Below are 22,859 nucleotides of genomic sequence, written 5' to 3' on the forward strand. Positions count from 1 at the left end.
CTCCGAGGGCTTTGGGGAGATGTAGTTTCTGGTCTGTAGGCGGGACGGAAGGAGCGGGGGAGGCCCCTTACGCAAACTACAATTCCCGGCGGGGACCGCGGTGTAGGGGGGTGGGATCTGAACATGGCGGCGGTGGTGGCTGCTACGGCGCTGAAGGGCCGGGGGGCGAGGAATGCCCGCGTCCTCCGGGGTAAGGAGAGGGACCCCGGGGAGGGCAGGGTTGCAGGGGATCCCCCTCCCTTTTTTTTCCTTTTACATCCAGCCCGGCTATAGCAGGAGGTCAGGGCTGTCGATTCCTGCTCGCACCCCTCTGCGGGGTGAAAGAGTTGAGGGGCTCTAAGGTGGTCTCTCGAGGTCACCCAGTCCGCCCCTCTGCCGTCGGCTTACACACGCCCCCGTGTCCTCGCTGCGAGAGGGCGTCCCAAGGAAGCCTTCTAGGCTCCCGCGCTCCAGGTGTGGGACACTCACCGCAGTGCAGAGGCGAGTCCTGAGCTGCTGGAGGCTCGGGTTCTAGCCCCGGATAATTAGCCGTGTGACCTTGGGCGAGTCGTCCGTCTCTCTCTGGGCTTCCGTTTCCTCTTCTATGAATCGGGGGGGACGGAGTAGACCACCTCTAAGCTCCCTTTCCGTGCTACCGTTTCTGCGGTTTGAAAACATTCCCGCGGAGTTCTCCCCACGGCTCCTGTGAGTCCCACTGCGGTCCTTCCCGCCCGTCTCCCAAGGAGCGGGGCTCGCTCTCCCGGCACCAGGGCGAAGCGCCCACAGTGACGTGGAGGTGGCTTCCCAAAGGTGTCCCCTCCGTGGCGACGTTCCCATTTCCCGTCGGATTCCCCCTGGCACTTGTGACACCACACTGCAGTCACTTCTCTTCCTCAGATCGCAGCCTCTCCTTCCCAGGCGTCCACCTGCCCCTCCTGACCTTCACATCCTCTGCCCAACAGGGATTCTCGCAGGAGCCGCCGCTAACAAAGCTGCCCAGAGCAGGACCCGGGCGCTGCAGAGCCACAGTTCCCCGGAGGGCAGGGAAGAGCCCGAGCCGCTCCCTCCCGAGCTGGAATACATGCCCCGAAGGAAGGCCAAGAACCCCATGAAGGCTGTGGGAGTAGCCTGGTGAGTTTTAACGAGCCCTTTGCCCCCACAGCGAGTGGCACCGGGGGAGGGCGGAACCAGAAACTTCTCCACGTTTCAGGTGGTAAGCGAATCCGGGGCTGGGGGACAGAATTGCTGGCCGCGAGGACTGGAATCTCAGAGGAATGGGGCAGGGGAGGGGGGGAAGGTACGTGAAATGGGAGAGAGAGTGGGTTTTCTGTGGAGAACGCTGAGCTAATCTGATATGAATTTGGGTCCCTGGCCTCATCTGTTTTGGGGAACTTGGGGTGAGACCTAGTTGGGGTTTTTAGCTCGAAGGTGTTCAACACATCATTATTCAGATTTGACTCTGACCTAAATACATATCGTTGATCAATATTAAAGGAAAAGGAGGAGTAAATTACCAATTTTTTTCCAGGGGATCTGATCTTAGCAGAATTTCTAAAAAAATGTTTAAGATTTTTTGAGCCCTAGCTGGTTTGGCTCCATGCATAAAGTGTCCACCCCCGGACTGAAGGGTCCCCGGTTCAGTTCTGGTCAAGGGCACATACCTCGGTTGCAGACTCGATCCCCAGCACCCCAGCCCCAGTGTGGGAGGCAACCAGTTGATACACCTCTCTCACATCGATGCTTCTGTCTGTCTCTCCCCCTCCCTTCCACTCTCCCTAAAATTCAATGGAAAAATATCCTTGGGTGAGGATTAACCAAAAAAATAAGTTAAAGTCAATAAACATAAGGCCCCCAAAAAGGATTGTTTTGAGGGAGAGAGAAATATCAATGTGTGGGGAATTGAACCAGCAACCTTTTGGTGCATGGGATGACACCCAACAAACTTGAGCCACACCCATCAGGGTGGGAAATTACTTTTTTTTTTTTTTTTCCCAGCGCCTTAGGTGTTCCAGGACTTTACAGTATAAGGTTTTAGTCTTTGATAAATATTACATCCCCATTTCACAGATGAGAGAACTGAGGCTCAGAGCTGGGATTCTTACCAGGTGTTTTGACTCCATGCCCTTTCTCCCCACACCAAGTAGCAATTACTCAGATTAAGAAGGGTACTCTGGGAGAGGATGTTGGGCAGTTCAGGCAGAGAGAAACTTTGCCAAGAATTGAAAAGGGAAAGAGGATGGGCCATCTGGGGAATCATGCATAGACTGTATAGTAGGCTTGCACGGCTCATGTTGAGAGGTGTCAGGCTACAGGAGAAAGGAATGTAGAGGTGGGCAGAGACCCACTTACACTGGGCCTTTTGTGCCATGCCTGGGTGTTTGGACTTGGCAGGGAAGTGATGGAGAGCTGTTACGAGACTTTAAGCAGAGTAGCAGCAGGAGCTGATTTGTGTAGGGCCCTCCAGCAGCCAACGAGGAGGCTAAATAGATACGAGGTATTGCAGTGTTCATGAGATCAATGAAGCTGGAATGAGATTCCTCCCAGCCCCTCTAACTCAGGCGTGGCCCTCCCCACACCCCGTGCACATCTCCCCACCCCTAGGGCCATCGGCTTCCCCTGTGGTATCCTCCTCTTCATCCTCACCAAGCGGGAAGTGGACAAGAATCCTTTGAAGCAGATGAAGGCTCGGCAGAACATGCGGGCATCCAACACGGGCGAGTATGAGAGCCAGAGATTCAGGGCCTCCTCCCAACATGTCCAGTCTCCTGAAGCTGGGTCTGGGGTGCAGACCTGAGGAACACTGCAGCCCTCCCCTAGACTGTATTGACTGGCCTCGAGACCACGAAATCCTTTGGGTTTGGCTGCAATTCTAGTCCTTGCCTCTAAGGTCCACCAGAGGGCGCATGAAGCCCAGGCTGCTGCCAGCCCTCATTTCCCTCCCCCCCCCTCCCCTCCCCCTCCATCCCCTCCTCCGCTCTCCCTCCCCTCCCTGAGAAACCAGCCAAAGGCAAATAAAGTTATTGAGTGTGTGAGTGGAAAGGAACCAGGACTGGATTTTTGAGTCCCTTGGGATGGGAGGGGCAGAGGGCGGGGTCGGTTACTCATGTGAGCTGTCTCATTGAAGCATTCAGTGTTCCCCGATTAATGGTTGGGGAAACCACAGAGACTTAAGCAACAAGTCTAGATGCAGGCCCTGGAGACCAAGTCCTCAGAGCTGCTGGCCAGGAGGGTGGGGTCTTTCTCAGCTTTGAACAAATAAATAAAGAAATAAAAAACAATCAAAGAGGGCATTGAGGGTGTGAAAGAAAGAAAGCAGTACTCCTTGTGGCTGAGTCCAAATGACTCAACCCCCCTGGACCTGGGCTACTTTAAGAGGTTTTGAACTAGTGATTTCTAAGGCAGGGGTCCTAAACCTGAATCTGCAGTCCACCCCCCACCCCAACCCAACTGTGAAATTGTGTGTACACATACAACTTTGTGGGGAGGAGAGTTCATAGCTCTCATGAGCTTTTGTAAAGGGTCCATGATGTAAGAAAGGTCATGTTCTCTGAGTGGTCCCTGCCAGACCCAGTAATGCAGGTCGAGCTTCCAGCAGCCTTTTGCATCCATTACCAGGAAGTGCTGGGCAAAGTGTATTTGGTTATCTTAGAAAAGGTGGAAGATAGCAAGCCGGAATGCAAAGGTTGGAAGTGGATGCTTTGGGCAGGGCCAGACCGAAAGTGAAGAAAACCAGAGCCAAATGGGGTTTTAACTTCTAAATGTAAGACTTTATTACATTTCTAGTTATGTCTTTTTATGTGATATACTTAGGACCAAGGACTTAGAGAAGTCCTACTTATACCCTTGAGCTGATTTGGTTTCCACCCCACCTGATAGAGTGACCTTAGAGTGACCCTTGTTCCCCTTCCCATTCCAGCTTGAGGCACTTGGTGTCACTAAGAAAGCAGGCGCTGGCTAGAGAGACGGGGTCTGAGTCTAAAGTCCCTCAGTGGGAGTTAAGAACAGAGGGGAAGTCTCCTTCCTCTCAGGCCCTCCCCAGGTTAGCAGAAGGAAAGAACAATATCTGTCAGACTGGATGGGGTACTCCAAGGCATCCCAACCCAGTCTCTTCTTCCTGGTTACTTCCTGGCCACACATGATCCTACAAACCACCCCATCTCCTGACCATTGCCCCTCGTTTTCTGCCTGAGCAGCCTGAGCATGGAAAGCCAGAGATCCCTCTGACAGAGCTCAGAAGCACCAGGGAGGCCCCCCAGGCAGCTTTGGAGAATGGGGACCCAGTGGCTGCAAACGGGCCTGCTCTCTGCCACCACCACAGCCACGAGGAAGCCCAGGGTAGACGCTGCTCTGTACCGGCCCCTGTGCTTGAGTTTGCTGCTGTCTCTCCCTCTCCCTCCCCACCCCCAGCCCAGATAAACAGTATGTACATGCATCAAGAGAGGAGCTGAAGCAGGGGCACCCACAGCACAGATCGCTTCTACCTCCCTGAGCCAGGGAGCCACAGGGTTTGCCAAAGGAGTACAGGATAATGGCCTAAGAGTCCAGCAGGCTGGGGACAAACCTCTTTGGCTCTGTTAGGGGTTGAGGGAGGAAACAGCTCCAGCTACCTAGCCCAGAAGCCTGTGGCAAAGGTGGGAGGGGGAACCTCATCACCTTGAAGAGTCACGTCTACATCCATATTCCCTTTTAGTTTTAGAAGAGGCTCTTTCATCCCTCCCCACTCTGACCCCAGCAGTTAAGAAGAATGTGGTGCCACATAGTGGGTGGAGGGAGAAGGCACATCTTCAGCCTAGTCCCTGCCAAGTCCATCAAGGGCAAGAGTTAGTCCCCAGTTCCTCCAGCCCCACCAGGTGGTACCCACACATCCACAGCCACAGAGGCCACTCACCCAGGACAGAGAGGAAACTGGGCGTATTACTTTAGGGGAAGGAAAGGCGTCTGTGGCCCAGACCTGGTCACAGGACCCAGCCCTCTAGAGTTGGGAGAGCCCAAAGTGGAGCGGAACTGGGGGTGCTCTTTAATCGCGACTCCCCACCAGCTGCAACACAAAGGTAAAGATGTAGATGATGTCGGTGTAGATCTGCAGGGCGCCAGTGATGTAGTCCTCTGGGCTGATGGTGTGCTTCCGGTTCCCCAGGACCAACTGGGTGTCGTAAGCCAGGAACTGCAGGGACAAGCACGAGTGAGACCCCCGGGTACAATGCCAGAACTCGTTTCTGGTCAGCAGATCTGTCCCTGGAGCCTCTGCCATGCAGTGTGCTTAGGGGACACATTAATGAGTGGCACAACACATGGCCTCTACTCCGAAGCAGTCCCCAGTCTAGAAAAGGGGAGAGACAGTCCGCCTGCTGAGTGTCCTTCTGCAGGCAGTGTGGACACGAGAGGGCAGCGGTGCCCAGAAATCAGCGAACCTCTTAACGGGGGAGAGAGGGAAGGGTAGTTGTGGCCACATTCCCTGCCTCCCAAGTAGCCTAAATTCATGCTCCATCCACTCAGTTCCTCCCTTCCCTCCCCTCAGCTCCCCTTCCCAGAGGGGCAGGGCCTTACTCACCAAGGTAAAGCAAATGGCCCCCAGACCAGCATAGACCATATGGAGCCAGTAAATCTGGGGAGAGGGAACAGGGATGGTGTTAGAAATCTTAGCAAAGCACGACCAAGGTGAGCTCTCAGGACCAGCTTCCCTGGGATTCTGGCATCCAAGCGGATAGATCCAGGAAGCTACCTACACGAAAGGACTACCTCTGCCTTCCAGATCCTGGGAGAAATTGAGAATGGTAACAGATTTGGCAGAGAAAACAGCCATCCTCCAGTGGCCATAGGAAAACCAGTCTCCAAAGTGAGTAAGATACAGAGGTGTCCATGTATTTCTGGGAAAGAGAAGGTGGTTGAATTGCAGCTCTGGGAGGGGCGGGCGCAGGCAAGCACTGGTCAAAGAGCCCCACCACCTTTCCCCAGCCATAGTCCACCTTCAGGGAAGGCTTCTTGCAGCCAATCCTGGAAGGGACGGACTAAAGAAGAGGGTTGGGAGGGAAGCCCCAACCACTTCGATGAACATCAAAGTCAGAGTACCCCAGGCAGCCTGCTCAGCAGCCTCCCAGGTGCCTGTCCACTGAAGGCAAGCAGCCCTCCTGTTCACATGCTTCCCCTCCAGCTCTGTGCTCCCCTCTGCCACGGGGCTCCTCTCCGCCCGCCTCCCAGGACCTGGCCTCAGCTGCCAGACCTCATCCGCCACTTCCCATGGGAATTCCGTGATGCTGTCCAAGGCCTCAGGTGTGATGGGTCCCGGGGCCGCCTGCTGCTGAAGAGGAATAGCTAGACCCTAACTCAAAGGATGGGCCTCAGCACTGGTGCCTCTGCTGGCCAGTCGAGGGTCCTGGGGGCCAACGCCTGCCCAGGGGCCTGTGGGCCTGCTTCGCTCGTTCTACAGAAAGTCTCCCCTGACCACTGGGCTCACTGACCCCAGCTCTCCCGAGACACTCACGTATTTGAAGGACAGCACGATGGCAGTGACAATCCCAGTCACCATCATCACAATTCCCAGGACACAGAAGAGGCCTGTGCACGAGGTGAAGTCCACCTGCCAGGAATGAAGTTTCTGTCAGACGAGTGTCACAACCAGCAGGCCAGCCAGACTGGCCCTGCCTCCCCCCACCTCCCAGGAGTCCCTTTTGGGGGGCATGGGAGTGACAGTCTAAGGACTGACATAGGGAGCCGTTTTGTAGGTGTAGTAGCTCTGAAGGGAAGGGATTAGGGTCTCTAAGGGAATCCCCAGTCTAGGGGGTCTGGGCCCTCCCAGGCCTGCTCAAGCACCAAGCCTTAAGGGCCAGCTCTGTATAAGAAAGGGGGGTGGAGAGGCCAGGGAGGGGCCCCCCAAGCCCTCACCTTGGTCTGGAAGCAGAAGATGGTGACTGAAATAGTCACCACAGCAGTGATGATCATTGCGATGATGACAGCTTTGGTTTGATACATACTGAGGGGAAGGAGAGGGAGAGGCCAGAGGCATAGCCATATGTGACTGACTTCAAAACCACCACTTCCCCCATGCACAGGACTGCCAGCCCAGAGATGCCCGCTCCCCCATAACACACACTTCCCAGAGCATGGTGGTTTGTCCCCGAATGTACCTGGAAATGGTGCCGGTCATGAAGCCCAGGGCAAGAGTCTGAGGGAAGGAGAGAGACAAGAATGAAACACTTATGAGAGGCATGGCCATGGCAGTGTCAGGGCTGGGAGTAAATGTGACTGAGGAGACAGGCGTAAGGATAAGGTGGCGGAGAGAACCAGACACCTTCCACAATGGCATCCCCTCCCTAACCCTCCCTCACACCATCTCCACATCCCCTCCACGCTTCTAGACTTACAAAGAGGGTCAGCAGGATGATGTTCCATGGGAAACGGCGTCTGAAGGGAAAGAAACCATAATTAAGTGACTCAGGGCCAACCAGGTATCAGAGTCCTTTAGCAGAAGGAAGGTCTTGGCCCAGGTGCCTGGAGAATTAGGCCTTGACTGGGGGAGGGGAGGCTGGCTCAGCCTTTGGTACCTGCTCAGGTGTTCTATGCAGGGACAACACAGGACAATAGGACAGATGTGGACTGTGGGGCCACAAAGACCTGCATTCATTTGAGCTTTTACACTATCTGTGTGACTGTGGGAAAGTTACTCAGCCTCTCTGAGACTTGGATTCTTCCTATTTGTTAAATGGTAAAATGTTACATATCTTGCAGGGCTGCTGAAAGAATAATGGCTACATAGCTAAATAGAGCCCACACAGGCAAGGTACTTTGTTTTTTCAAACTGTAAGAGAAAGTTTATTTAGAAAGTTACAGAGGTAGTAGAAGTGAGCCAGCTGGGCTGCATAGGCTCAGGAAACTAGTTATAGATGCAAAAGGGCCCTTAGAGCTTAGAAGAAAAGGCAAAGGTAATGTGCCTGGGGAGGGGGGAGGGGGAGGAGAAAGGGGGAGGGAAAGGCTGGGGCACCAGGCAAGGTACTGTACACACCTGCATGTAGCTATCATCCTCATTACTGCTTGTATGTCTTCATTCAGCTGCTATAAGGAGTCCCCTTTCTGCCCCAAATATTTGGCCCCACTCCTGCCCCCTGCCATCCCTTCTCTTTGTCTAAGTCTATGGGACTCACCTGGGTCCCTGGCAGCAGGCAAGGGTCAGGTAGGTGGCCAGGAAGACAGCACTGGGGAGAAAGAGACAGGAAGTAGTCCACAGGCCTGGTCAGCGCTAGGTCCCTCTTGGCCCCACCTGACAGCACTCACAGGCCAGCAGGTTGGAGGCCACAGAGCTGTTTCGAAGTCTGGGGGAAGCTACCTAGTAGGACGAGATCACCCCCGCCAAGGGCACTGTTATGGGGGGTCTGGCCAGGAAGAGGGTGAAGGAGGTCAGAGTAGACAGGCTAACCGACTGTGGGGACCATTTTACTTTATATGTGTTGCCACCAGTTCCCCACCCCTGCTCTTAGGAGTCTGTGCTGCTGCTGCTCCTCACTGGGTGGCATGCACCCACACTTCCCAACAGAGGTGGCAACATGAAGGGCCCCTCACAAACAGTATTTGGATCCCTGCTCTGGGAAATCCAGGGAGTTGTCACCCCCTCTCCCCTTGACCCGAGCAGAGAGAACATAGACTCACTAGGATACGTAATAGACAGCCACATTTCTTCTCACAAACTCGCCAACTGGCTTCCTGTGGAGCAAGAGAAGACCCGAGTCACAGCTGTTTCCTCAAATTGCCCACATCCAGCCCTTCTTCTGTCCCTCTGAGTCAGGGGCCCCCCACCCCAGCTCCTGGCAGGTACCCAAGCAGGCCCAGGACCTCAGAGCTCCAAAGAGGGGCGGAGAGGCTTAGAGACTCACACAAAGGTGAAGATGGCGATGATGGCCACTGTGATGAGCAGCTGGACGGAGATGATGCTGTAAACCTGCAACACAGACATGTCAGCATCCCACACCCCTGGCCTCTCCCCCGGAAGCAGCCAGTCCCCAGACCAAGGAGCCCGAAGACTCTCCTCCTCCCCTGACTATTAACCGTGAGGAGGGCCTCCTTCTTAATTTTGAAGGATCCACTCTTTGTTTCCACTCGAGAGCCCACCCTAACTGCAGCCAGGTGGAGAGGCTGTCTCCAGTATTATCCACATCTCAGAGCTGATCCTCACCTCCAGCTGCTACCTGACACCCCATCCCTGTCTGACATCCAGCCTCAGTTTACTGCTTACTTCCCCTGCCTCACTGCACAGCCAGTGTGGCCCTGCAGTTGCAGCCGTTCAGGCTGATACTGTCAGGTATCTGTCTACTCTGAGCAGGGTGCTATGCACACAGGAGATGGGGAAGGGAGGGTGAGCTACCATCATTTCTGGCTTCCAGTTGCTTACAGCCAAACAGGAGAAAGAAGTCTGGGGAGGACAGAACACTTTGCAGAGTCTGCTGAGATTTTCCCAGACTGAATCTGCCTCTGACCCCAAAACAAGGTCACGGAAAGAGGAGCGAAAGGTTAGGAACAGGGATGAGAAGAGTACAGGGCTAGAGAGAACCTGGAAGGCAGCAGCTATTTCCATGGGAATGGGTCCCCGGGCTAACAGTGCCTCCCTGCCAACCACCCCATTCCCACAGCCCAAGGGGCCCAGGTACACCTGCCTCCCAGCCCACATCTCACCTTTCGAATGAAGGTGTGTCGGACTTTCATGTCATCCCACTCTCCGGCCCCGAAGCTGTCACTCACTGCTCTCTCCTCGGCGTCATAGCCTGGGCCTGGGGACAGATCATATATGACCAACTAGGAATATGTGTTCTCAATCCCAAAGCCTCTGTGACATTATCTCAGAGTCTCGGATATCTCCAGTCAAAAACCAAGTGTTATAACAAACTCCTTGCCCGAGCCAGGTCCTCTAGATGCCCACAGAGTAACCCATCAGCATGCACTGAGGTCTCCTGGGCGAGGGTGCCCAGCCCACACCTGCGTGCTCTGGTGTATAAACACCTGTGGTTGCAGGCACGTGGACTAGAGTGTCAGCCAGAGGAGCTGTGAGGGTGGGGGCAGAGCAGGGGACTTGATAGAAGGAGGAAAAGGAAGGTAAAAACACTGCACAGCCCTAGCCCACTGGTTAGAATGTCAGCCCACGGACTGAAGGGTCTCAAGTCTGATTCCAGTCAAAGGCATGTACCTTGGTTGGGTTGCAGGCTTGATCCCTGCCACAGTCAGGGCGTGTGCGGGAGGTAACCAGTCGATGTGTCTCTCTCCTATCCATGTTTCTCTCTCTCTCTGTCTCTCCCCCTTCTCTCACTCCCTTTAAAAATCAATGGAAAAAATATCCTCAGATAAGGATTAAAAATAACAATAGAAAACACAGCACACGTGTGTGCAAGGTGAAGAGTGTGTAGACCAGTGATGGAGAACCTTTTGAGCTCGGCGTGTCAGCATTTTGAAAAACCCTAACTTAACTCTGGTGCCGTGTCACATATAGAAATTTTTGGTATTTGCAACCATAGTAAAACAAAGATTTATATTTTTGATATTTATTTTATATATTTAAATGCCATTTAACAAAGAAAAATCAACCAAAAAAATGAGTTCGCGTGTTACCTCTGACACACATGTCATAGGTTCGCCATCACTGGTGTAGACCATGATCTACCTCGGGTCAACAAGTAGGACTCAGAGAAAACAGACATGTCAGGGATATATGTTCACAGGACAAGACAGGACTGGAAATGTGACTGACCACTGATATTTGCATGGAGCAGACGAGTGGCCAGATGAGCCTGGGCTGTGCTCCAGGCCACATGGCATTCCTGGAATGCCTGGGGACTACTTTCAAAGTCCGCGTGTGGGCTACTCAGGAAAGTCACTGCCTTCTCATCTTATCTCATCTCAAAGACCAAACAGCATTTACTTGCCAGGGTGATTACCAAACATCCAAATGACCTCTGGATGTTTGCAAAAATCATGTTACCTTAAAGGACAAGGATTTAAAAAAAAAAAAAAAGTACCTCAGGTTCCAAAGGGAGAGAGGAACTGGGTGGGGTGGTGCCCCCTAGTTAGGAACGGCCACCTAGTAATTAATTACTTCACCCAGCCACTTTCTCTGTGGTGTGTAACTTCCGGTGTGTCTTATGGACTCAGACTCCCTGCTGAATAACGGGGCTAACAGGTGGTCCAGGGGAGCTAGGTACGAGTAGGGAGAAAACAAAGATGGGAAATGGAGAGATGAAAAACCGGGTTAACAGGAAATTGAAAAGGAAGGAAATGAGGTGGCTCGGTGCTGCCAGTGCTCCTCCCACCCACCGCCAGTCACCCTCAGGCACTCACCGTAGTGCATGGGCATCGGGTGCACGGGGGGCATAGGCTGTGGGTAGCCAGCAGGGTGACCATAGCCAGGCTGTGGGTAGGCAGGGTAGGCAGGGTACCCGCCGGGCAGGACAGAAGGCTGCCCATAGCCCCCCTGGGGTGGAGGGTACAGGGGGTTGCGGTCCTCATACGGAGGGGGTGCGCTGGGGTTGGACATGGCCACTCAAGGGCTGAGGGGAGACCCCAGCGGCTGGGACCTGAAATGGAAGACAAGAAAAGCAGTCATGAGTGCCTGAGTCCAGCTCACCCCACCCTAGTCCAGGTGGTCTCTGTGGAAGGAGACTCTCATAGTTTCTCTCAATCATGGGGTGCCATCCTCTGCCCACAGGCCATCCTCCCCATCGCCATAGTGCCCTTGGCCCACCAGCTCAGCCCCTGCCCCTCACCTTCACACCAGCTTTCTGCCCACAGCCCTCCCTGTGCAGCATCCTGCCATGGGGGGTGGGGGAGGTGGGGAGCAAGAGTCCAGAGGGATCACTGGGCATCAGTGGGGTAAGCGATGAGGAGCAGGGGCCTGGGAACTCCCCTGTGATCACTTAAGAATGCCTTCTAGCCCTGGACAGTGTGGCTCAGCTGGTTGGAGCACTGTCCTGTATACCAATACGAGTCAAGTTCGACTCCCAGTCGGAGCACATATCCAGGTTGCGGGTTTGATCCCCAGGCAGGGAGCGTGTGGGAGACAACAGATAGATGTTTCTCAGATTCATGTTTCTCTCTTTCTCTTTCCCTTTCGTTTTCTCTCCCTCCGCCACCGCCCCCTCCCCCCCATTTCCTCTCTCTGGAATCAATTTAAAAAATAATAAAGAAAATAAAATTTTTAAAAAAGCTTTCTAGTGACTAGGGAAGAAGCCCGATGGCCCAGCAAAGCCTGGTGAATCACAGGGCCAGCTGGGACCCATTGAAGGGTCAACCCAGCCCCCAAGGCAGCTGGCAGGAGAGTCAGGCCTGAAAGGCAGAGCTGGGGAGGAGCCAAGGCCGATGGTGGGGGAGGAGGCGAGGAGAACAAGCTAGCCCTGGTGCTGGAGCCACCAGCCCCAGCGTGGGAGGGCAGAGGGCTATGGACAGTGGCAGGCTGAGTCAGGGGACGCCAGAAGCCTGGGGGAATGGGTGCACAGGGCTGGCCACCAGAGCTGGGAGGCGGCGCAAAAGGGCAGGCCTGAGACAGAACTTTCTGGTTCTTTCAAATAACAGCCTAGGCGTGTCAGATGGGTGTGTAGCAGCCTATGGCTGCCACTGCTCTCTTCGTGGCCCTGCCGTGGTGCTTACAGGGCCCCAAAGCCCCCGGGGAGGGGAGACACTTGTTCTGAACCCCAGGGTCTCTGGTGTCCCTGTGATTCTTGCCTGTCTCCCCCAGGGGCAGTGGCTAGCAGGGAAGAGGGAGCCCTAAGGATTCAGGCCACAAGGTCCAATCACTACCTTCTCTGCAGGAGGAAGAACTCCACAGCCAGGGGAAAGCTGAGGACAAGGCCACAAATGCTCAGTTCAGATGAGGGAACCAAGGCTCAGAGCAGTGAAGTGATTCCCCATGGTCACAGAACTGGCAGGTTAATGGTGCCACCAGAATCTCCGAGGCCTTCAGGGTCCTAGATGTTTGTCTTCTATATTATGCCTGTCTGTCTGTCTGTCTGTCTGTCTCTCTCTCTCTCTCTCTCTCTCTCTCTCTCTCTCTCTCTCTCTCTTTGGTTGATTCCTGCATGTGCCCTGACGGGGATCGACCCTGCAACCCTGCCATATGGGGATGATGCTCCAGCCAACTGAGCTAGCTGGCCAGGGCATATGCTGTGTTCTTTATGCCTCTTACGCCAAGTAAATGTCCCCCAGGACTGGTATTCCCCTCTTAAGTGGCAGAGATTGGGGCTTGCGAAGAGCTAAGAAGGAGGTCCCTGAAAGACCTGGATTAGGAACAAGCCCTGATAGAGCCTGGGCCCCTTAACAGGGCCACCACCTCCCCCTAGCATCCTCCAAGGGGCAGACCTTTAGGATCCCACAGAGAGGAAGCGCCCCCAGATTCAGGTCAGCAGACAGCCTCAGAGCCTCTGCTGGAAGGAAGAGCCGGCTTTGTAGGGCACCTGCACAGTTCAGGGATCAGATAAAGGACTGTCTTATCTCTTCTCTCTTATGACAATTGGGATAATCCAGAGAGAAGAAGGTGGCAGGGAGGGTGGGGAGGCAGTATTGAATTACAGGCCAGGTCTCTAAATGGGTTATTTTGAGGAAAGCTGTTCTCCATCTTCCCAGAGTAAATGGACCAGCACAGCAAGAATGTGTCAGGTCAGAAATAAGAAAGATGTCCCGGACAGCAAGGGTGTGGTGACACAGCAAACCAGGGCATCAGAAGTGGGGTTGTGTACAGGTCCTGCACCGGAGCGTAGAGTGGCCTGAGGAGAGTGGAATGAAAGGAACAAGGGAGGACTAAAAACTGGGTGTGCTGAGTTTAAGAAACCGAGATAGTCACTGTTTTTGACAATGTTTTGTTTAGCCCTAGCCAGTTTGGCTCCATGGATGGAGCGCCGGCCTGCGGATTGAAGGTTCATGAGTTCTATTCCAGTCAAGGGCTTGTACCTCAGTTGCAGGCAACCAATAGATGTGTCTCTCTCACATCGATGTTTCTCTCTCGCTCGCTCTAAAAAATCAATGGAAAAATTTCCTCGTGTAAGGATTAACAGCAACAATAACAAAAATGTTTTGTTTATGTAAGAGTGAGAAAATACTCTTAAGTTGTTATATGTGTCTCTTCTTAATAGACTTTTAAAAGAGGAAGAAAAACTGGGGTCCCCTTTTGTGAGACAAGAGGCTCCTTCACCCTGTAACCCTCTATCCATCCCCTTCAAAAATCCCCTTTTAGCCCTAGCCGGTTTGGCTCAGTGGATAAAGTGCCAGCCTGTGGACTGAAGGGTCCCGGGTTCGATTCCGGTCAAGGGAACATGCCCAGGTTATGGGCTCGATCCCCAGTAGGGGGCATGCAGGAGGCAGCTGATAAATGATTCTCTCTCATCATTGATGTTTCTATCTCTCTCCCTCTCCCTTCCTCTCTGAAATCAATAAAAATATATAAAATAAATTAATTAGATTAAAAAATATTTTATTGACATCAGAGAGGAAGGGAGAGGGAGAGATAGAAACATCAGTGATGAGAGAGAATCATTTATCACTGCCTCCTGCATGTCCCCTACTAGGGATCGAGCCCGCAATCTGGGCATGTGCCCTTGACTGGAATCAAACCTGGGACCTTTCAGTCCACAGGCCGATGCTCTATCCACTGAGCCAAACTGTCTAGGGCAAATATATATATTTTTTAAATCCCCTTTTAACTACACCAAGAGAACAGTGGCCTGTTTGCAGGAAGAGGAATGGGCTTATCTGTCATTATTGCCTTCATCTCAGCACCCAGGACCATTTGATGTCCACTATCCAGATGGTGGCATATAAGTGAACAGGCTGAACACAGCAGGGGGCACTGCAAGAAAGGCCCTGTGGTCAGAAGCTCCAGCTGAGCCACCAGTGTCACCAGTACCCAGTTCTATAGCCTCCTCTGGGTGCTCCTCTGTGAAATGAGCTAAGTGGACCAGACGGTCCCTGACTCATTTCCATCTCTAACAGACTGGAATCCTGAAATTCCCCTGAGAAGCCAGGCTATTCAGTGCCTGCCCTGTACATGGCCAGCCAGCCACTCCTCCCACCTTCTTCAAAGCTGAGCCGGACAAACAGGTCCCTCTCCAGACTAAAGGGTGAACCAGGGAGAGAGCAAGGCCGGCCTTAGATGGGCCACGAGGATCCAGGGTTCCAGCCCAGTGCAGAGGGCTGCTGACTCATGAGGACTCCCTCCTCACTCCCGCCCTCCCTCTGACTCTTCTGGTTTCAGAGGAATTCACTAGTGGATCTGCCTGCTGGGGACACAGGAGGTCACAGACCAATTCTCTGGGGCTTCGGCCACCAGCCATGCTCACCAGAGACTGGCACTGACCATTTCACCTCACCATGCCTCAGTTTCTCCAGCTGGAAAATGAGTTTAATATTATATTGAGTTTAATATTAACCCTCCAGAGAGTTGTAAAAATCAAATGAGAAAATACACATAGAACACGTAGAACATTGCCTGACCTCTGATAAACAATAAATGTTGTATTTTTAGTTATTATTTCATTAAATCCTCGCAAGAGGCCAACAGGGTAGATAATGTTATTTTCCCTATTTACAAATGAAGGAATAGAAGCTTAGAAGAATTAAGTCACTTGCCCAAGGTTACTTAGCTAGGATATGAGGAAGTCAAGATTTGAGCTCCAAGACCAACTCCAGAGCCCATGCTTAGAGCCCATGCTCAGATCCCTCATTCAAACACCTCGTCTGTTGAAACTTCTCATCACTTCTCATAGCTTCCCATCCAAGACCCCCTGATGACAATGGAAGGCTTACAGAGTAAGTGGATTCCACACCATTCAGCCCCTTCCATATCCCCCAGGACCCCAATCCTATGCAACCACCAGGAGGAAAAGAAGGTAGTCAGAGACAGAGATTCTTACTTGTAAGAGCTGAAATGAAACTCACTCAGCTAGGGTAAGCCCACCCCTCACTTTGCCAACCAGACAGCCATAGTCAGGGAGGCAGAGTGACCTGCTGTTTGTCACAAAGCTGGAGATGGGGTCGGGTGTAGAGGCCTGGGGACAGGAGAGGGAAAGTGTCCAGGCCATCAGGGAGAGGCTGAGCTCAGCCACACTCACCTCTGAGCAATGCCAAACTGCACAGCCTCAGCCCAGGGCTGCCAGCACCGGCAGTTCTGAGCCTGCTCCCTGGCTGCTGTCCCACTCTCATGACACCCTGGCCACCTCCTCATTGAGCTCAGCTGGGGATGAGGTTTGGGGCTGGCACTGGCCCAGGGAAAGGGGGAAGTGGCCAGTGTTTACTTTCATGGCTATGACTACAGGTGGGAGCTGGAGAAGAATGTAGAGCTGAAAGGGAAGGAAGGGAAATATCTAGAGAGTGAGGATGATTCATGCCCAAAGACTAGGAGCCAGAAATCAGGTCATCTGGAGGGGCTCACAGTCTCCAGGGGCTAAAAAGGACTATTAAGGTTCCCCATTGGAAGCCAGAATTTTCCTAAAACACAGTGAGCATTCAACTCCTACTGGATACACTCCAGTGACAGGGAGCAAGACTGTTCTACTTGCAGGCAGCTTGAATCACTAGAACATTCTTCGTCACAATGCCTATTACCAAGACATTCAGACTCTGTCCTGTCCTTGCCATATTACAGATCTAAGTTTGCTCCCCTCTCTTATGACCCCGATCCCTCATCAGAAAGGAGCCGGCACCTCTCCTTTCTCCTGCAAGACCCCCCAGACCCAGCCGGCACAACCGCAGAAGTGGGTGGGCTCAGATGCAGGACTTGCTGGCTGTCAAGGTTTTCAGGTGCAGCGTCAGGAAAGCATCTCCTTCCCCTGGAGTGTGGCCACCATACTCCTAGCCAGTTGAGGCCTAGGCCCAGGCTCCCCTGGGGGCATCCGAAGGTTAAGGCTCTGGAATCTGCAGAGAGGCTGGTGCTACTGGGGTTACAGCAAGAGGGTGTGTGTGTGTTGGAAGGAGGGGTGGAAAGGAGCAGCTGACTGGCCCAGGCAGCGTGCCCTCCTCCCTGCCAGGAATGGATGCCCAGAGCCAGAGTGGAAAGAATAGCTCAGAGTGCACATCTCAGGAAACCCCGCCCAGCAGGCCTAGGAGGGCAGCCCCGGCCCACTGCAACCAGGACTCTTACTACAGTCTCTTTTCCTCCCTCTTCCTTTACCTAACCCAACTCCCCCACCCAAGAAAACACGTCACCCTCCTACCCCAGCATATAGCCACCAGGGCAGAGGAGGAGTAAAAAGATACACCCAGGAGTGTCTGGGCATGTCACCAGGCCTGACGCACACAGACCAATGGGCCCAGAATCCACTTATCCTCTGTCTGCCTGGCCCCTGGGATTAATAGGATGACGCTGAGTGGATCTAAAAACTGAAACATCAGAACTGGGTTGGACTTTAGAAATCATCTGGTCATTTGACAGACTAGGAAATCCCAGAGCCAAGAAAGTTCCTGCCCCAGCCCACGACAAGCCCTCTGGGTCATGGGTTTGGAACGTCATTCTCAGCCCTGCCCACTGTCTGAGAACTCAGAGAAACAGAAGGCAGCACACACACCCTGAGGCAGAGCCAGAACAGTCCACTCATTTCCCCAGTTCTCTGTGCCTCCTGCTCAGAAATAGATAAGACTGTCAGCCCATGACTTCCTTCCCAGTCCAGGTCTAACCAGGGCACTCTCTCCAGTCAGAGAGTGAGAGGGGCGGCTCCAGTCTCCAAGCTGCCCTGGAGAGCAGGGAGGACACAGGCATCCACAGCTCCCCCATCACCCTTTGCTGAGGGCAGAATTGTGTCATCAGTGTGGTAATCTCAAAGACCCCAGGCAAGTCAGTGGTCAGAGTGGCCTGAGAGTGCAGTTTAGGGAATGAGGAGGCCATTAAACAGGCAGGGAAAGAAGAGAATCACTTACAGTAAGTAGTAAGTGCTGTGTACTTACCACGCAACACTTGGGCACATGGGATACCCACAAGGCCCCTATGAGATGCATATTCTTTTTTTTATTGATTTCAGAGAGGGAGAGAGAGAGAGAGAGAGAAGCATCAATGATGAGAGAGAATCATTGTCGGCTGCCTCAGGCACACCCCCTATTGGGACTCGAACCGGCAACCCAGGCATGTGCCCTGTCTGGGAATTGAACCATGACCTCCTGGTTCATAGGTCTATGCACTGAGCCACACCAGCTGGGTGAGATGCATATTCTTATTCCCACTCTACAGATGACAAAACTGAAATTAAGAGAAAAACAGATCTAAGGTCCCATAGCAGGTGGACAGCAGAGATGGGTTTGAACCTAAATCTGATGTCTGATTTTACACCTGCCTAGAGCAGATGCCTCTGAGACACCCCACCAGTCACCTGTGTGATGAGGTCAGCACCCAAGGCCGGCTGAGGTAGAAAAGATCTTTGCTGTTGATACCAGTCCCCTCCCCCTTGTAGAAAGTCCATCCAGGCCAGGGCCCTGGGTTAGGAGGCAGGGAGCTGAGTTCTTGTCCTGGCCCAGGTCCTGACTCCACTGTGTGAGTCAGGGTAGGCCACTTCACATCCCTGGGCTCAGTTTTCTCATCAGTGAATGAGCACACTGAACCAAAAGATCGAAGTCCATGCCAAGTCTAACAGTCTCTGATTCTGAATGAACTGCCCGAGCAAACCAGAACAGGAGACTTCAGGGCAGATTGACCTACTTCCTGAAGAATCTAGGCTGAGGTCACTACTCATGTTAACTGCTCTGGATGACCGTCTACCGAGGCAAAGGCATGTGGCATGTTCTGGGTATGAAGGTGGCCAAAACTTCTCCTCCCCAACTGCCTCTGAACCCTACAGCCAGCATCTCCTAGGGCCTCACTCACCCCAGAACCTGAAGCGAAACAAGGTAGCACTAGAAAAGAAAGACTGAGGCAGAAAGCCAAGAAACCTGGGTTTAAGTTCTGACTATCACTAACTAGTTGTGGGAATCCAAGCAAATGACCTCCCCTACCCTCCTTTTCACCCAGATCAGCCCAGGTGGGGGAGAGGAGGAGAGACTTGTTATGGGGACCGGAGAGTGGAGAGCAAGAATCATCACCCAGGCCTTCCCTGGACTGCTCTAAAGAACACAGCCCAGGAGATGGGAATGGATGACCTCTGAAAACAGATCAGTCTGAAAAGCAACCCATATCCCCTTTTGGAAATTCACAAGGCACAGTGGCATACTAGGCTGCTGAGAAGTCCTGCAGTGAGCAAACCTGTTCAACTTTTGTTTAACCCAGTGTTCCTTCAAACTTTCTCAAGCCCGAAACATTTTTATCAAAGCACACCTAATGAATAATATTCTATGCGTGCTGAGCAGGCCACCTTTGTTTTACAGATAGACCCAACCTTGAGAATGACTCATGTCCTAACTCCTCATATCTTTACTTTTTTCTTAATGTTTATTTATTGACTTTTTTAAAGTTTTTATTGATTTCAGAGAGGAAGGGAGAGGGAGAAACATCAGTGATGAGAGAGAATCATTGATTGTCTGCCTCCTCCACAATCCCCCACCGGGGATGGAGCCCATACCCTGGGCATGTGCCCTGACCTGGAATTGAACTGTGATCTCCTGGTTCATAGGTTGACACTCAACCACTGAGTCACACTGGCTGGGCTATTTATTGATTTTTGAGAAAAGAAGGGAGAGAGAAAGAGAGAGAGAAACATGGATTTGTTGTTCCACTTATTTATGAATTCAGGATCCCTGAATTGGGATCGAACCTGAAACCTTCTCATATCTTTTTTTTAAAATTGAAGTATAAATGACATATAACATTATATAAGTGTCAGGTATACAACATAATAATTCAATATTTATATATACTGCAAAATGGTCACAATAAGTCGTTATCATCCATCACCATACAAACTTACAAAATGTTATTTTTTGTGACAAGAACTTTTAAGATTTACTCAGCAACTTTCAAACATGCACCACAATATTACTGAATAACTCCTCATATCTTAAAACCTCGGCCCTTACATACAGCCTCTCTGAGCAGTCACATGAAGTACCAGGCATGCCCCCTCTCCGAGAGTCAGCTAGCTCAGTGCCAGGATGGGTCCTCTGTGGGGGTCCTTCCTCTCATCCCTCCCCCTCCCTCCAAGCTGCTATTATAATCTCCACAGCAGGATTTACTGCCAATGCTGGGTGACATCTCCAACTAGCATAGAACCGGGAGGCTGGCATTCCCTGACATCACCTTAATGTAACAAGAAAAAATACAAATCATTACACACAAGAAGGACTCATTCTTATCTTCCTCCCTGCCCACTGTATTGAGTACCCTCTAGGTACCCAGCACTGTGGCCTGTGGACTTCTGGATATCATTTCTACTTCAAAAAAACCAACACACACACACACACACACACACACAAACACAACCAGGGTTTAGCTTAGAATCCCCGAGTCCTAGGGTTGGAAGATTCTGTTAAGGCCATCCCCTCCAGGCGTTTCCAACAGAATACTCCAGAAAGCCCACATCATTTTGCTAGCGGAGGCCTTCCCAGAGAGCTGTATGAGCTTGAGCTTTCACTCCCTGGCCCTCCCTCTGAGGACACACAAGTGTGTGTCCCTTCTCTGGGGCCTCTGCTCTTTCTAAGGGCCCAGGGTGAGAAGTTGGGGGGATGGAAGTGCTCTGAGGTGGACAGCTTGCAGGTAAGGCCCCCATTCCCATGGGAGGAGGCTAAGCTGAGGTGGCTATTACTCAGCCTGACATGAGGTTCTCCCCACACTTAAGGTGTAACCCATCATTACCTCTCTGAGGTGCCCATTTTTACTATGAGGCCCTGAGATCATGGCATAAGGAGACAGTATATCAGGGCCCTTGACACTGTGAGGTCCCACCACTTTCTTCTGAGTTACAAACGGGGTCTCTGGGTCCTCATGACTGGAGAGACAGGGAGCGCAGGCAGGTGAGAAGGAAGTGTGGCTGCCTCTTAGTCCCAGACAAAGCGGCCCCAGGGAAGCACCTCGCTCCCCCGCCACCACTGGCCAGGCCCAAGGCGCCAGCTTTGAAACCAAAGCTCACCAATGAGATGAATATTTCAGAGCCCCAGAGAACTGGACACCTGAGGGACCTGCCATGACACGTGTGTGGCTCTGACCCTGGTTCCCAGGCCTACCCCCACTTATCCCATGTCCAGGTCCCTCAGATAGAACCCCACAGCTAGAGGCCCCAGTGGGCTGAGAGGGGGAGAGACCCCCCAGGGACAAGAACTGATGCAGAAATCACAAGATCAGGGCCAAGCCTCCCAGCATTCTTCCTCTACTTGCCCTCCCACTGTCCCCTGGCTCCTTCCCCAATCTCACTTGTTTACCCCTTTTCCATTTTCCTGCTTGCTTTTTACTCTGACCCAAAGAGGACAGGAGAACAATACTGTCCCTGTAGCTTTCTGAACAGCCTGAGGAAGTGGCAGGAAGCAGGCAAGGTGAGACAGAGCCACGGTGACAGAGGTGCCCACTTCCCCACCCACGGCCAGGGGCTGCTCGCTGTTTCCACCCTGTCGCTTCCCCCACTCACTAGGACTCTTTTACCTGTCTACACCTGGGCTGGCGCAGGGGCAACCTGCGGCCGGGTGGGTCCCGCGCCATCTCGTGCTCCCACCAGCTGAGGGCCATCAGAGCCCTCACTCCACGCACAGCTGGCCACTCTGGGGATGGCACTGTGGACACGCCCTGCGACAGACGCGCGCCAGAAAGAGGGGCACATGACACCCTCAAACCCTGGCCCGCCCGCCGGTGCCCACAACCAGCCGCTCGGCTCCCAAAGATAAACGGGTGGCACCCGCCTGCCCCAGGCGCAAGGGGGAAAGCGAAACTCCAACAGAGAGAGCGACGGATCCGCGTTCTGGCACCGGCAGCCGGGGCGGGAGCGGCCCGGCCCGCCGCGCACTCCGAGAAAGTTTGGGGGTCCCGGCCCAGCACCGCCCCGGCCCTGAGTCAGTCCCCGCCGGCCCGCAGTCCCCAACTCCGGAGGGCCGCGGCCCCCTGACTTGCCTGGCAGATCCTGACGGTGCGTTCCCGGCCTCCAGGCGTCGCAAGTCTGGCACCACCCGCCCGGCCTGGGCAGGACTGGGCTCTGCGCCCCGCCCCGTCGCGTCGGCCCCTGGGGCGGGCTCTCTGGGCGCCGCCAGTGGGGCGCTGGGGTCCGCCCCGGTCCCGCCCACGCCCGGCCTGTGGCCGTGACGAATTCGCTAGTCCTGTATTTTCGGATTTAAAGGCAATACGTGATCACTGATGGAAACTTAAAAACACACAAATACAGGATGAAAGCACTTCATCCCACCCCCTCCCGACTCCCAGCGGGAAGTACTTGCTCTTGGTGCTTCTTTGCCTTTACGTATTTTACTTGTTTTTCTAGAGTGACGTCATATTGTATGATAAGTTTTGTTTATTGCTTTTCTTTAATATTTAACACAAGCATCTTCTTGTTACTAAATATTTTTCAAAAGCAACTTTTAACCCTGGCCGGTGTGGCTCAGTTGGTTGAACGGCGTCGCAGGCACCCAGAGGTCGCTGGTTCCATTCCCAGTCAGCGCACAAGCATGGGTTTCAGGGCTCCATCCCCGGTAGGGGGCGTGCAGGAGGCAGCCGATCAAGGTTTCTCTCTCATGGACGTTTCTTTCTCTCCCTTTCCTTTCCTCGCTCTTTAAAATCAATAAAAACAGATATATATATATATATATATTTTTTTTAAGTACAGTTTTAATGCTTCAAAGTATTCTATCACATAGCTATGCTGACTTATTCTACAATTAACTACTGAACATTCAAATTGTTGCCCATTTTTTCATTATTAGATATAAGTTTGTGATCAACATCTTTGACAATCCTAAGCTTTTAAGCCAAATGCACTTTTTAGGTTTAAAACTTCAAACATTCAACTATAGAGGTGAAACTTAGAATC

The 22,859-nt window shown here is 52.7% G+C and overlaps 2 protein-coding genes across 4 annotated transcripts in view; one reads left to right on the plus strand and one right to left on the minus strand.

Annotated features, from left to right (window-relative positions):
* The first annotated feature begins 51 nt into the window (after positions 1–51).
* The window catches only part of PNKD (PNKD metallo-beta-lactamase domain containing), a 73,068-nt gene continuing 50,260 nt past the window's right edge, over positions 52–22,859 (plus strand). Inside the window, exons 1-3 of one of the 2 annotated variants that reach the window (XM_059703139.1) lie at positions 52–190; positions 942–1,110; positions 2,581–3,022. In XM_059703139.1, coding sequence (XP_059559122.1) covers positions 124–190; positions 942–1,110; positions 2,581–2,773 — 429 coding nt within the window. In that variant the 5' untranslated portion in view covers positions 52–123 and the 3' untranslated portion in view covers positions 2,774–3,022. Of the gene's footprint in view, positions 191–941; positions 1,111–2,580; positions 3,023–22,859 lie in introns of those variants that run through there. The other variant, XM_059703137.1, reaches the window with a different exon arrangement.
* TMBIM1 (transmembrane BAX inhibitor motif containing 1) lies at positions 3,720–22,092 on the minus strand. Of its 2 annotated transcripts, none has more exons than XM_059703141.1 (12): positions 21,950–22,092; positions 11,293–11,528; positions 9,640–9,734; positions 8,844–8,908; positions 8,620–8,673; positions 8,118–8,168; positions 7,341–7,380; positions 7,104–7,141; positions 6,862–6,949; positions 6,461–6,556; positions 5,531–5,584; positions 3,720–5,143 (listed from the first exon to the last, which is right to left on the minus strand). In XM_059703141.1, exons 2-12 carry the CDS (start codon positions 11,486–11,488, stop codon positions 4,997–4,999), a joined length of 924 nt encoding a protein of 307 aa, XP_059559124.1. In that variant the 5' UTR covers positions 11,489–11,528; positions 21,950–22,092; the 3' UTR covers positions 3,720–4,996. The 2 variants fall into 2 exon arrangements, with proteins under 2 accessions (XP_059559124.1, XP_059559125.1); XM_059703142.1 differs by lacking the exon at positions 21,950–22,092 and adding an exon at positions 21,488–21,571.

This window comes from Myotis daubentonii, chromosome 7 (genome assembly GCF_963259705.1).
Source record: "Myotis daubentonii chromosome 7, mMyoDau2.1, whole genome shotgun sequence".
NCBI lineage: Eukaryota > Metazoa > Chordata > Mammalia > Chiroptera > Vespertilionidae > Myotis > Myotis daubentonii.

Coding starts and splice junctions, on each gene's coding strand:
- TMBIM1 (XM_059703141.1), bottom strand. CDS start 11,488: ATGTCCAACCCCAGCGCACCCCCTCCGTATGAGGACCGCAACCCCCTG. Junction 8,674..8,843: donor ATCGCCATCTTCACCTTTGT/GTGAGTCTCTAA, acceptor CTTGCTCCACAG/GAAGCCAGTTGGCGAGTTTG. Junction 5,585..6,460: donor TCGTGCTGTCCTTCAAATAC/GTGAGTGTCTCG, acceptor CCCTCTCCCCAG/ATTTACTGGCTCCATATGGT.